We start from the raw sequence: 15,388 nt of genomic DNA, 5'->3' as shown, positions 1-15,388 counted from the left end.
AGGCTATCTTCTCTGATGCACTCATATTGTAAGCAGTGGGAGACAGCTGCCAGTATTAGGGAAAGTAATTCTTAGAGAATTTCTGGAACAGAGATTTTATACACCAGACTCTTCTGAGAGATAAACTACCAGCTATGGAAAACCATAACAGAAGTGTAATTCCAAGCAAAAACTGTCTGTGGCAACTGCTCTACTCAAAAGAGAAGTTAACAGAGGAAATGAGAGAGAAGGCATCTGAGCATGCATGCACCAACATACAGAGAAGAATGGAGACATTGCAGGGTGGCATAAAATTCATGTGCACACTTACCCCCAAAGGGGCCTACAGTGAGCAAAGAGGAAGAAAATTAAGGAAAGAAAAACATCTTGGGGAACACTATCAGCTGCAACACAACCACCAGCACTTGCAAACACAATTCAGCTGCCTAGGACATTAAGAGGAACCTAATGTAGCATGAGTATACCCAAATTCATGCTTAGTTTAAGTCAGAGGTGTGGTTTAAGGCTGGTACTTTGAATCTTCACATTATTAGCTTCAGAATTATTAACTTGGTAATATTTTCCATGGAAAACTTCTTAGCATTTTCCTCATTCAAATTACAGGTTGAATAATGCAAGGAATATCTAAACAAAGACTACAATGAAGAGCTTGATTTAATAATGAATACTAGTGATTAAATGCAAAGTATCTGAATACAATGCTTTTTCAGCTTTTGGATTTTGACATGTCATTCCCTGACACTGAGGGATTGGTGGGCTAATTCTGAGAGTTTTGTCTATAGCAGCTAAGAAAGCTTGTGCTGAGCAGGCAGGAGTTTGCATTCCCACAGGAAAATGCTTAGGGCTCTAACTCTTCTAAGAAACTGAAAGCTATGTCATGAATGCAGCAACCCTGTTTATGATGAGCAGTATTTTGGAAATATATAACAAAGACACAGGAACAACTTCAACTCCATTCTGCAAAGACATCCAAAAAAAGAGCAGAAAAAGTGATACCTCAAGCTGAGTTGAATACAGCTGCACAGCCACAAACTCTAAAACAACAGTACTCAAATGGCTGTTGCCATTTTGACAGGGTGGAGACAGGCTGCTTTTTGGTGTTTCATTTCATATTCCCCTATTACAGTTTGTTTCAATTACTTCACAGGTTAACACCAATTCGCTAGTTTGAGGGGTTTAATCCTTAGCTTTTAAACAGCTACAATATCTCTGCTATACAGGTTGATTTACCTACAAAATAGACTCTGTTCTTACTTGAGACACAGCAGGTGTAACACTGATGGAGAAGAGTATGTGGAAATGTCAAACCACTCATGGGCTGATGAGTGGAACTGGGCGAGGAGGATGGAGATAAGGACTTTTTTTTAATAAAAGCTTTAATTCAGGAATAGCAAAGCCAGTTCATATTGAGCACTGTTAAAATCCTCTCTGATTAAGATTAATTTGGAGGAGGTGGAGGATTTGCTCTGTTTTGCAGTTGTGATTGTCAACCTTCATTGACAACTGTCCATCTGAATCCCTGAGACCATGAGCCTCTGCCCATCCTGCCCCGAAACTACATCTTGGTTCATATTCTATTCAGAGTCTTGAGTCATGCACTGAAAATTTCCTGGGAGTTCCAAAAGCTATTGTTGTAAACACAAGAAAGAAAATTTGATTCTCATTAATCTCTCTTCTTCAGGAATTAACACTAGGTAAAATGGCTTGAGACTTGAGACAGTATTATGGAGACTGATAATTACATGAGGCTATTTTACATTTTTCTGTTTAATAATCTGGAAAGACTACCAAAACAACAATGACAGCTCAAAGGGAACTGTCATAGGTGAGATTAAATATGCAAACCTTCCAGAAAATGAAAAACATCTTCATTTATTTATCTTAACTAGTAGCTAAATATGAAAAATAATTTCCTTCCTTCCTTCCTGGTATCTCTCAGTATACCCCATGTTAATTTATTTTCTCCAATAAATCCCTCAAGAATTATTAAGAACTAGGACACAAGTGTCAAAATCATGCATCAACTTTGTCTGCCTTCTACTTGAAAATGATATTTCAAGAAAAAAATGCCCAAGGAGTTATTACATTACTAAGTAAAACTACTGCTCCTACAGAGAATCTGGTGGCTCGACAAAATCTTTTTTCTCCATTTTGCAGGAAACCAGAATGTCGCTCATAGCTCCAGAATTTTTTTAGACATATTCAACAGACAAAAATTTTATTTTCAGCAGTTCAAAAAGGAGTCAACTTTCCCTACATTTCCACTGTTTTCATGCAGGTGTGTATACTGAGAATTCAGTATCACAGGCACAAAATATAACTGGAAAGATTTATCAGATTTTTTTCTTTCTTTCTTTCTTTCTAGGACTACTTTTCTGCCCCGGTGTCAATTTTATTTTTTTATAAGCTTCTTCAACAGTTAAATCCTCCAAAGTCAGGTCATTTTATAACACCCTAGGAATGTTTGGCATATGCCATCTGGATGAACATATGGTAAAAATGTAATTAGAAAGAAAAAGGTTTTCTGGTTTAAGAAGAAGTTGGTGACAGCTTTTTTGATAAAATTGGATACAGGGAAATCTGACACGTAAAAAAATTTCAAAATCCACTCTTCCACTGTTGGGCATGATCTGCACCCTAAAGTAAGGCAAAGTGAAGCAAAATTGCAGTGAATAAAACTGCCATGACTACAAATTTAGAGGACTAAAAAGATTTATGTTCAGCTTCAGGCAGGCACTTGGAAAAATACACTGAAAATATAATTCACTACGACAATTAGCACTCAAATTATTACACGTGCAATATGTGAATGCTTCTGCATTCTGCCTATACTATATGTGATTGTTATAAGCAGGAAGAAAAGAATTCTCTACTTGAATTCCACAAAGACATGGAAATAAGCCACAGGCCCCAACTGCAGACTAGCAGTTGTTTGCTTTGAGTTTTGTATCTACAGATTGCCAGACAGGTTCTCTTTTATTTTTCTTCTCTCAGGATAGCCACAAACATTTCAAGAGCTCTGTTCATGATGCACATTGGATTTCCTACCATCTATTGGGATGGGACTTCACAGGCACCAGCCAAATAGCAGAAATTGCATAGAAACACCTCAGTGAAAATTGGTGTAGAAAGAGACAGAGAAACAATGGGAAGGAAAGAAAGGAAGGGAGCCTGCAGAGATGAGCTATGAATATTTTAAGACGAGTAACACAACTGAAAATTGGGCAAAAAGGAAAATAAATACAGTTTTCAAGAAGTAAATATGTTAGAAAAAAATCTCAAAGGGGAACCTCTCCCAAAGGAAGAAAAGAGGAAGTCCAGCAACACTGGCCACCTGAATGTTGCAACTTCCTCCCCTGTAAGCAGAGCGTGATGCCAGCCTCTGCCTGACTCACTGCCTGAAATGCACAGACAACACAGGTGTGCCAATGGTGAGTATGTCTAAATCGCAGCCATGCACATACGGCATATAATGCACACTGACAATCCATCCCCTTAATGAGCAATTACCCTTCCACACACTGCGCTGAACGGCACTTTTGCATTCAGTTTCTGTCCCAGCAATCTTTTACCACCTGGGTGACACCGGTTTCATCAGAAATACTCTTGATTTCAAAGCCTTTAAGTGGAAGGAGATTCAGGGGCCCAGTCCTGAGTAGGTTTTCATAGCCAAAGGAAACTCACAAATTATTAATATGTACTAGACTGCTTGGATGAAATTATGGATGAAAGGTGAACTACTTCCCACAAGCAATTCCAGGGCAAGTCCTGTGCTGGAGCTGTACAAACACAGAGTAATCCAACTGTGGGAGGAAACAAGACAGTAGAAATGGCCAAGGGCCAACATTAGCTGGTTTCACCACCAATTAGGCCTTGCTTTTTCCTGGAATGGAGATTTAGGACCCCACGAAATCACTGACATTTCCTTCCTTAAAGGAGCCTTTCCACAAGTCAGGTCTTGCATATGCAGCATGGGCTGGTAGTACAGCACAGGGAGGCAGGGTGTTTGGCCACCAGCCTGGCCCAGGTCCTTCAAGAAGGAAATCGTGCAAGATGTTTTTGTTAGAAATTAGAATTACTGGCTTTCCTCTAGGGCAGGAATTTCTTACTGGGTTAGAACTTGAAGTACATCTTGTTTTTTTCCCCACAAAAAGCATTTTTCTTAATGTGATCTGAGCAACTCCATTTAGGATAGCAAACTACTTTGAGGCCCATAAAGATGAGCTGAAATGTAGCTTTTCATTATCTTCTGCACATGCATCAATAAACCCTGTTGCAACTACAGACATAGGAAAGGGGGGAAAAAAAGATTTACTGAACTGCAAATACACAATAAATCCATTTGGGTTGAAAGTGTCCTCTGGAAAACAGAGTGAACAATTCCTATTCATCCTGCTTTAGAAAGGTTGCATGCTAACTCCATCAATAGCAATCTGTCAGCTCCTGCCTGGCCCAGCTCTGCAGCAAACAGCACAGACCTCTGTGGAGGGCCGCCAGCATCTCTCATTCAGCTAGGAAAAGGAGCCGCCATCTCCGACTCAACATGTACAATTTGTCCAACTGAAACGTTATAAAAAGAATGAGGGAGGAGAAACAGCATGGAAATAACTTTTAAGGTGCTGATTAGATTAGGAAAGCTACTAACTAAAAAAAATCTGGTCTGGTGCAATGCTAGAGGCTTCCTTCAACATGCACATGTCACTCTCTGTAAACACTAAGTGTGGGTAACCTGATAATGTGGTAAGAAGACAGAATCTAGATTTAATTCTGTACCACTGTAACCCCCTGGTGCAGCTGAGTTTGGCATGAGCAAAGAGCTGAAATATGAAAGCCCCTACTTCAGCAGCTCTGTACCTGCCTAGGTCCTGGGAACTCAGTACTGTTACGAGCACACGGAGATAAGCAGTTAAAGCAGAAGTAACCTCCCCGTGTTTCTCCTTTTGAACTTAATCTTCCTCACTCCTTCAGCAATTGAATGGATGAGCAGGTCACAGAAAGCACTTTGAATCATCTACTCATTTCCTTCCTTTTCACAGTTTACAGTGGAGGGCTCCTGAACCAAAACCTGCCCTTCTGGTACCACATCAGTCCAGCATTTCACCTATTGCCTCTTCGGCAAAGTGCAGCCTTTCTCAGGTGGAAACTGAACATCAGCTGGAAGCAGCAAATCAGGTGAAATAGCAACATATGGGTAAGTAGGTACACAGTGGGTACTCAATACTGCACCTGCTTAGTTTATCCACAATCAAGTATTTAAAGATTTAGGGACATAAACTACTATATCATTCTTGTTGGTACAGCTCTCTGCACTCAGAAGTAGGCTGGAGAGTTGACTTGAGCAAAGGGCAACACAGCAACCCAGTTAGAAACGTGAGTTTGCCCAAGTTCAGGGTTACACAGGGAAGCAGCCTGTACATCAGTACAATAAGCTGTCTACAGTGTCCCATGATGGGTATGAGTTCTCTTCACTGCAAATTCGAGCAAAAGAAAGGTTAGAAAGGTGCTTTTATAAAGACGTACAACTTTTTCACTGATTCAATGAATGCTTTCCATTTTCCAGCTATTAGACAGAAGTGAATTATGGAAAGTGAAGGGGATCTGCAAGCAACCAAGGTGTATGGCTGAACTTAAAAGATTTCCATAATAACTCCCGGAAGTCCCAAAATCAAGCCTTCATGTTTTGTAACTAAGTCTTCACAGTCAGTCTTCAAAGCAAATCCTCTAATTCTGTAACAGCTCTGGAGAAGGCCTTCAAGACAGAGAGGAAGCAGAGAAGCCATCTCTTTCTTTTCCCTTTCTTTTAACAAATACAAATAGAGAGGATTGCTCTTCTTGACTGCTGATTTGGGAGCACGCCATTATGACTCCTCAGCAATTGCAAAACAAGAAAGAAAACTTAACTGAAGTAACAGAATGACAGATTGCACTGATGGGAGGTTAGCCTGCCAGATAGAGCTGTCATGCAAGAATTAAGCATAGGATATTGAAAGGAGAAAAAATCAGGTGTGTTCGATCTTTGTTTTTTTCCTGATAGATTATTCTGTGTACTTAAGCACAACATGGCTGAATAATTTTTCTGAGCTTACTTTTTCATTCCAGAGTAAGTTGATAACCTTTCTAAGTGAGAGCACTTGTAGTAACCACAGGATATTTTATATACCTTATAAATAGGGATGCTGCAGATCATATTGCAGCTTCATTATATCCAAGAAGCTTTCACTAAAGCCTGTGCGTAATTTCTATTTACCTATGTATAAAAAAATGTCCAACTACCAATCCATTATGTTTGACAGTATCTATATAAATATTATTAAAGACAGTATGCATGGTAATGATGTACAAGAATCATTACTTCCTTGCATTCAGCAATATTCAACATTTCAGAATGCGTTGGCATGAAACTGGATTGACAGTTACTCTAGAGAAGCCTATTAAGATAGAAACCCCCTATTTACAGATAAATAAAAGGGTGAAACACAAGTGTGATTTATAGTAACCTTGACACAAAAAAATAAATTATGATGAAAGTTGCAGCCAGGATGATCAGCACATCAAATCTCCCTGTTCATCTCTAGAAGTCCCAATTCACTGTAAACTGATAGTGGAAGCTCTTAAGGCAAGCAAACTAAACGTGCTAGAATGGGAGTTCAGACACTATGGAATGAAGGTCACAGGTTTTAGTGAAACAATCTAATTTCAAAGCCTAAGAAAGTGAAAGAAAATGCTATGTTAGAGTCTCAAAAAATAAAAGGATGTATATTCAGGTGAAGCTGGAATGTTTTGTCCCAGCCAGTGGCTGAGTCAGTAGAACAGAACAACATACACTGACCAAAAAATTCTACATGTAAAACACAGGAATTTATTCAGCAAGTTAATAATCAGCCAATTCTTAAACCATCATTAGTAATATTACTAATATACCAAATATTTATAAGATTATTGATACATTTTCATATAAATCCCAGAATGGTTTGCGTTGGGACTGACCTCAAAGAGGACCTAGTTCTAATCCTCCCTGCCACTGGGGTTGCTCAAAGCCCCATCCAACCTGACCTTGAACACTTCCAATGATGGGGCATCAACAACTTCTCTGGACAACCTGTTCCAGTGCCTCACCACTCTTTCTGTAAATATCTTCCTAATATCTAATCTAAACCTACCCTTCCTCAGTTTAAAGCCATTACCCTGTGTCCTGTCAGTATATGCCCTTATAAAAAGTCCCTCTCGAGCTCTCTTGTAGCCTCCCATAGGTACTGTAAGGCTGCTCTACTGTCTGCCTGGAGCCTCCTCTTCTCAAGGTTGAACAGCCCCAACTCCCTCAGCCTGTCCTCATAGGAGAGGTGCTCCAGTTCTCGGATCATCTTTGTGGTCCTCCTCTGGATTTAGTCCAGCAAGTCCATACTATTTATTATGTATGTAATCTGTCAACATTGTCAACCTTTTTGTTCATTTTAGCAGTTTCTTATAGGAATCATAATTTTACATGAAGTTCCTGTGAAGTTTAAGACTCTAGGACTGTACTCTTTTTCCACAGAGAAAACAACTCACAAACTACAACTTACAAAATGAAACAGGAAATGAATAGGCAGTGAGCTGTGTAACTCTTGTCTACGGAGCGACAGTCACAGACCAATGTTTCATCAGCAGAGCAAAATGATAAAAGCATAGAAGAAATGTATTTAGACATATTTTCTCTTTTAATACTGCATTTTGCTCTTCTACTATTCTTCCCCTATTGCAATTTCTTTTTTAATTTTTAAGAGAAATTTACCTTTTTGAGAAAAATATAACAAATTACTGAGTTAAGGAAGGAAATTTCTTTTGCAATATATGCAGCACATCTTCCCATTTTCCTATTGTAACAGTACAGACTACAGATTTGCAAGGTTTCTAAATAGGCATCTTAATTTTGATGAGGCAGAAATAAAAAGATTTTAATACAGCCTTTTTGCATTTTAAAAAGAACACATAAAATTCAAGTTTAATTAACATCACTTTAGAACTGTCGCAATCATGAAAAATGCAGTCTTTATACATGTAATAATCTCAACAAATAATAGAAGACAGGTAAGTAACATAAATATGATTAATGTCAGAACGTTCTAAAAAGTATTTCTGCTGATAGATGGTTGAGTTTTATAAGCTCCACCTCTGAAATCTGATCAACATCTTTGAAACATTCATGAAAATAACATGCAATTCTGCAATTAAGAACTCACTTTTCCCTTTAATCTCCACTGAGGGCACCAAAAAAAGAGAAAGCTTTTGTCACAATCAGCTGCATCAACTCTGACTGGAGCATATATATAGACCATGACCACAGCCCATGTTACTGACACCTGCAACAGCTCCAGTGGTCTAGAAACGCTGCCTCTCCTGCATATCAGGGAGAATTTATCATTAACTTCTATCAGGCCTAGAGTTTCCCATTAATTCCTACTATGACAACTCTCACTTTAGAGTTCAGAACAATTCTGCTTTTCGGTTAAGCCAAAGACATATCGCTCTCCTCTGAAAACTAAAAGCTGACGAACTGCAAAGCCCCATCTCATGAAAAACATAATTAAAGGCCTTCAAATTTTCAGAACTGAAAAAGTACAAAAATTATTTTGGAATATGTTTTGTTGTTTTTTTTTTTAAAACAACACTGGTGTAATTTTGATGTTAAATACAGTGCTGAAACAAAGACTTCAAAGATTCAGACATTCAAAAACTCAAGTGCAATTAAAACAAAATCTGTACTGATACTATACACACTTTCAGCCTGGAAACTGTCATCTCTCTTTCTGTACATATACAGGTCAGATTGACAGAACAGGTCAAACTTGAAGAAAATAACACGTAATTACTGTTCTGAAATATAGTCATTTTTCATTTCTTACTTATCTTCTGAAACTCGTAAGGATGGATTTACATCACTAGCAGTAAATGTAAATTGCTTTATCTTGTGTTGGTCAGCCTAGGCTCAGGCTGCTCCAGGGTTTAGGGCTACAGAGAAGGAGTGCTATTTGGTAGCCATTCAAAAGCAAGGGGGGTTTTTCTTGTTTTGTTTTGGTTGTTTTGTTTGGGTTTTTTTAATAAAACCACCACAAAACCAAAATAAGTGCTGAACTACACACTTATTTGTACATCATTTGTGACATGATCTGATTACATAGCAGTAGCTCAATTTAGGCCAATACTTTTCTCCCACTAAGCTGCAGAATCTACCATGAGGATAAATCAATTTTGTAGGAAACATTCCAGTGATGAAGTCCTCAATTTAGTATGTAAATTACTACCACTACATAGAGCATTCTATAAAATGATGTCTTTCTGGTTAGATAACACTTCTTGGTTCAAAGCACTTTAATTTTCACAGAGCATCACCGAACCATAGTGGCCTTTAAAGCACAAGGTAGAATTTAAACTGCATGACATAGCACATGGGAAGGAAAAAAAAAAACAACGAGGGAAACATCTGCCTAATTATATCAGTTAAAGCCTTGACTCTTTAGAAAATATATTGTGGCTTCATTTTAGTGCCCACACGAAGCATATTGAACTTTGGTTTTAAAAGTCTGCTATAAAAATTGTTGTAAAGAGCATTTCTACCAAGGAATGAAAAGCCAAGCCAAACTGTCTGACTTTGGTCTGAGCCTACTGTTACATTGGGATCAGGGACCTGTGTTGTCATTTACACAGCATATAAACTGATGTCAGAGCAGCCTAATGCACTTCGGCTGAAACAGGAGTCAGGCCTTCAGTAGCAGCTGTTTAAATCATGCTCTGCCAGAAGAGCTGTTCTAAGCCTGCAGTCTCTGAAGGACCCTTACATTAAAGCATCTGCATGACCAGCAACTCCAGCTCCAGGAAATCCCCTATTTTCAGACCACAGCCACCAGCCTGAGGTCATAATGCCTTCATGCCACCCTCTGCCCTAACTCTGGGGATGTGTGTGGACTCACCAAGCCTCCTGCCCCCCTGTTCCACCATCTCCTCAGCAGCTCCTGCTGGTCAACACTTTCCCACCAAATCACACAATGGTCACCACCTCCTTCAGCTTCAGGATGTTAAACACCACAAACTTGGCAAGGTACATGTACACACACAAGCTGGTGAGGTGCTGGAGTGTGACCAGAGAAGGTCAAGAGTCTAGAGCACAAGCTTTAGGAGGAGCAGCTGAGGGAGCTGGGGGTGTTTAATCTGGGGAAGACTCAAAGGAGACCACATTGTTGTCACTATCTACAACTACCTGAAAGGAGGTTGTAGTGAGGTGGGGACTGGTCTCTTCTCCCAAGTAACAAGCAATAGGACAAGAGGAAATGGTGTCAAGTTGGGCCAGGGGAGGTTTAGATTGAATACTGGAAAAATTTCTTAACCAAAAGGTTTGTCAAGCATTGGAACAGGCTGCACAGGGAACTAATCCTGGAGGTATTTAAAAGACATGTAAATGTGGCACTTGAGGACATGATTTAGTGGTGGACTTGGCAGTGCTGGATTAATGGTTGGACCTGATAATCTTAGAGGTCTTTTTCAATCTAAATGATTCTATGATTCTGTTCTACATATAATGTCTTTGCTGACAAATCCAGGAACTATGCACTTCTTGGTTATGTCACAGCCTACAAAGTGAAGGTAGGAAATCACTTTCTGGAAATTTAGTAGATCAATTTTTAGCAGGATAAGAGGTCAGTCTACACAGGAAGCACAAATTCCTCAAAAGCAAAACAGTCCTTTACATCACTAGTTACTCAACCAACAAACCTTTATATTTTCAGATCACATAGAGTCTATAAATGGAACACACTTTCATCATTTAATCATATAGCATTTTTATTTAACAAAATATGCAACTCAAATTGTTATTCCAGAAATCAAGAACTCAAAAAGATTAATTTGAGAAGTTTTATTTATTTCCGCTAAGCAGTTTAACTTTAAAAACTACATTCACATTTGGGGGTTGGAGAGAAAAAATATATCTGGAAATTAAATTACTCTCTAAATTCATATTTTCTACAATTAATTAAAACATCTGGCAAGAGAAAACAACAAGTCTTCTTTAGGGTGGCTAAGTAACCTACTCACTGTTCTACTAAACTCTACCACTTTACTACTTAGGTTCATAAACATAAGAAACAGATGTTGGAAAAGTTTTAACACTTTCAATCAGATTCCTTGTAGAACATGGTTTACAATCTACTCTCTGTTGTGGAAAGAATAAGATCCACTCAAGCACCAGCAATTCAGGGGACATTATGTCTGACCATTATAGTTTTGCTGTAAGTGAAATACTAGGAACAAAATAATGCATTTTAGAGGAAGTCTCATTTAAACTTCTGCACCCACATTCTGTAGAGTTATGTAGGTTATTCTACTGCCAGTTGTAGGACCTGTATTTCTACCTCCAGATTATGATCTGATTCAAATACAAAAAGCTTTAAAAAACAAAACAAAACAAAACAACAAAAGCATTGCAACTGCAGAAAACATAGAAAATGTTCTGCAATAAATCTGTTACAGTTCTCCAATGAAATTTTTTCCTAAGACAGAAGGATAGAAAAATTAAACAACTTTTTAGATAAACATTAAGTTTTTCTCCTTAAAATATTGTTAGATGCCTGGCAACAATTCAGAGTACCCAGGTGTGAAAGAAAAATCCCATCCTCACTAGCATCATCTTGGGGGGAGAAAACAAGGGCCAAAACCCAAGCACCAACTAAACCCCAGGCCATACATACAATCTTTGAAGAGTAAAGATGGGAGAGAAAAAACAAAGTCCAAGGAATGTGAGCACACCAAGTGCAGGGTGAATTTTTTCATAGTCAAACCATGCAACAGAAGGAGGAATGGGAAGGCAAGGACAGTTGGTAGAGATGACATCAGAGGAGGAGCCACTCATCAGCAAACCCCTCTATTCCTCTTAATTGTGTACAGTGTGGGAAAAGTGTTGCTACTGCCAAGATGAAATTCACAGTCAATCTTCTGGACTACTGGGAACACTCTACATTATACCTGTGACACTACAGACTCTCAGTGCAGGAAAAATTACAAGGAAAACTTTCTAGAAGCCTTTGTAATTTCCATAACTTACTTCCAGCCCCCTCCCAGAGACTGACAAAAAAACCCAACTTGTTCTCCTCCTACCAGGATGCTTTCTTACAGCTTAGCACAAACATCAATCAACATTTAATTCCTTTCTGAATCCACAGGCAGCCTGACTTAGAGTAACACCTGAGTAAAACTTAGCCCAGGCAAGACAGAGGTGGTCTTCGTGGAAAATAGATAAACATTGGAAAGTCTTGGCAACATTATTATCTCCCCATCCATCAAACACTGCATGGCTATCCTCAGTGTACTACATCAACGTGCATTCTCTGTACTTCTGGCCACGGTGAAAGGATATTTCCCACTAAAATGGGAAATGTGAGGCACTGCAAATTCACTAACGAGACTAAAATAACTAATTACTCCAGCACACACAAGCCCAGTTACAGCCTATTTGTACGGATCCCAGGGAATGGTCACTGGCACCCTCTTTTCTCACAGTTACAATGACTACACTGCTTGCGAAATCTTCTACAGTAGAGCCTAGATCCTTGGAGGAAAAGCTGGCACTAATCCAACCCTGAAGCTGTGTACATGTTGCCAGATGAAATAAAACATGAGCATGAGCCGAGCGCTTTCTGCAAGAACAAAACCTGTCTCTTCCTCTTAGATCTCCTCGTAGCTACAACTGAGGGCAATCAGAAGGCTGGATTTTCATTTCCATTTTGCACAGCTCTTGTAAAATTGAGGCTGCAATGCAGCTTCCATATTGAACAGCTGGGCATAAAGCTGCATTTTATGTGCTGTTAGGGTCAGATCAATCCCTTAGATTGAAACAACATGGCACAATCCAGTTGGGAAAATCTGCATATCTAGGTCCTCTGCAGCACTGTATCTTCCTTTGCCTTTTTATGTTCTTTCCTTTATGGATCTTCAGTCAAGACTACACTTGCAGTGTAATCCTTAGGAGAAATTTAAATCAGTCATACTGTAAGTATTTTAACTTACTTTCTAAATCATGATTCAGATCCTCTTTTAGTGAAAGTTGCAGAGGTGGGGAGAGAAAAAAAAAAAAGGAAGTTTGGAACAATTAATCCCTTCTACCAGTGAAAGGCTGCTACAATGGTTTGACCAGGCTCCTGGAGTTATAAAATATGGAGCATTTGGGATTCAGAGCAGACAACTCTCTGCAGCAAAATTAGCTATTCATCTCCATTCTTCTGTATATAAATGAGCAAACAAGTTACAGCCAAAGTGTCTGTCTGCATGGTCTGCTTAGTAATTTTGAATGCAGGACTATCCAGTGCACAGACACCCGGAATTAATGTTGAAAATACCCTGGCAGTCAGTTATTACTACTGATAAATATTAAATTGGATGGCAGACTGTACTATAAAAACTGAAACTAAAGAAATGAAATGGTTGTGTTTTTAGCCAGAAAGACACGTCCTCTAAAAGATAAAAAGAGAATTCTTCAGTAGGTATAGATATGCTAATGATTGATCAGAAGAAACTTCAAAGCAGATGAGTCTACAAAGCAAGGAGATCCATCATATAAATCTGAATTCATTAATAAAGCTTATCTTGTATAATTGTTGCATCCTACGAATGATGCTGGTGGGTCAAGCACAAAGCAACATGGGCAGTATTTACTAAATATGGTAAAGTGCTGTCCTACATTCAACATAACTGTACTTTTAAAAAAGTAATATTTGGGGGTTTTGCATACTAATAATCTTGTGTAAGTACATTCTGTGCATAGATCAGAAGGCAGCAAGGTTTGATGCAATACTTTGTCCTTCCTAATTTTGGACTAGCCTCTGAAAGCTCAGCTTTGGTACAAGTATGCTAAGCATTGCGGTACACATTTCTGTGCCAAAAAAAGTGAAATCACGGACAAATGATCTGATCCCTGGAAAGAAAATTACCTCCATCCCAAATTATTTATAGTCTTAGAAGAATGTGAAGAAGACTTACTTCATGGTATCCACAAAGGTCATAAACAGCAAATGAAGATCCAACATGCTGCTCTCATCACCACCTGCTCCATACAAACTTTCATATTTCTCATAGTTCCATGATCAGAAAGACGGTGGTCCTGCAGGAGGGAATGAACTCATGCTGATGAGCTCAGAGCACCATTCCAATGTTTAAATTCAGCTGTCCAGGAGATGACAAGGCAGACAGCTGCCTTGAGGGCTGCCTTTATCAGTCTGAAGGCCTAGGTACAGCATGCACTGCATTCAGAGTCAAGTTTGAACCCACAGTGCATGGGTGTTCTCCAAGCCTGAGTAGTAAGTCTGGTATGGCAGGGATTTGATGTCCTTGGCTCTAGCAGCAAGCTCTCAGTCTTTTCAAGTTAGGGCTGAGATTTTACTGACTGGAAGCGAGGTCCTCAAGTTGTGGGGAAGCAAATCCACTGAGGAGATGCTGTAAGACAAGCACCTTCTGACTCCTAAAATTATTTTTTCATCTATATGGATACAGTCCAGCAAAACAGGTTCCCAGTCCTGCCAGCTCCAGGAGCAAAGCTCAGCTGCATCAGTGGCAACACCAGAAGCACATTCCCCAGCATGTGCCTGTCCCCTGAGCAAGTACCCAGGAAACCAGATCCCAAGTCCAACAGCAACTGCCTGGGGAGCACTTCTAGGGAGTGCTCACATCCTTATGATCTTAATGAATGCTCTATAAAGAATGATGTAATAAGTTCAGGCACACTGGAAGGCATACTGTTTTTCAGCAAGGTTGTACAGAACATATTTATTTAGGCAGCAATGGTATTTTTTTAAGAATGGCAGTAAATGAAAAAAGATAAAAATTTACTTTGACTATCAGTTTGCCTAATTATTAGAGCAAATTATTAGAGCAACTTTCACACCTGGAAAAACAGGTAAGCTTTTAACCAGAGCTTGTTGCTCAAAAGCATGGATTTGGTTTTGTTTGATTTGTTGTTTTTTTCCCAAACTACCTGTCATCCCAGTAAAAAGTACTATATCTGTTAACAAGCACTACCTCACTTCTATTTCTAGATCCATCACAATTACAAAAATAATACCAGCAGAAATTTTTTCACTGTTTCTCAGGGAGGGCTTTTCTGACTCTGTTTTTAATGTACTGCACACTGGATAATATACTGGGTATATGATTATCTTACCTTATCTTAGATCAGACTAAATTAAACCATAAATATAGGAATATATCAGCTTGAAAGTATTGCTTGGCTGCTCTGTTCAGTAAGTCAGCTACAGATCATGACAAATCATACACAGAAAGTAGATGAAGAATTCTGTACACCCCTCTGAAGCATCTGGATGCGTGAAGTTTCTGCACCTCTTTGCTTGGCAACCTGCAGTACTATAAA

General features: G+C 39.0%; 1 protein-coding gene across 6 annotated transcripts in view; it reads right to left on the bottom strand.

Moving 5' to 3' along the window:
* The window catches only part of FRMPD4 (FERM and PDZ domain containing 4), a 301,848-nt gene that overhangs the window by 73,245 nt on the left and 213,215 nt on the right, over window positions 1-15,388 (bottom strand). Inside the window, exon 2 of one of the 6 annotated variants that reach the window (XM_064646611.1) lies at window positions 14,005-14,125. The exons of the other annotated variants lie outside the window; for them this stretch is intronic. Coding sequence (XP_064502681.1) covers window positions 14,005-14,051 — 47 coding nt within the window. The 5' untranslated portion in view covers window positions 14,052-14,125. The remainder of the gene's footprint in view (window positions 1-14,004; window positions 14,126-15,388) is intronic. 6 annotated transcript variants of the gene reach the window in all.

This window comes from Pseudopipra pipra, chromosome 2, assembly GCF_036250125.1.
Source record: "Pseudopipra pipra isolate bDixPip1 chromosome 2, bDixPip1.hap1, whole genome shotgun sequence".
NCBI lineage: Eukaryota > Metazoa > Chordata > Aves > Passeriformes > Pipridae > Pseudopipra > Pseudopipra pipra.
The sequence above is the reverse complement of the archived record's forward strand: the minus strand, read 5'-3'. Positions and strand labels throughout refer to the sequence as shown.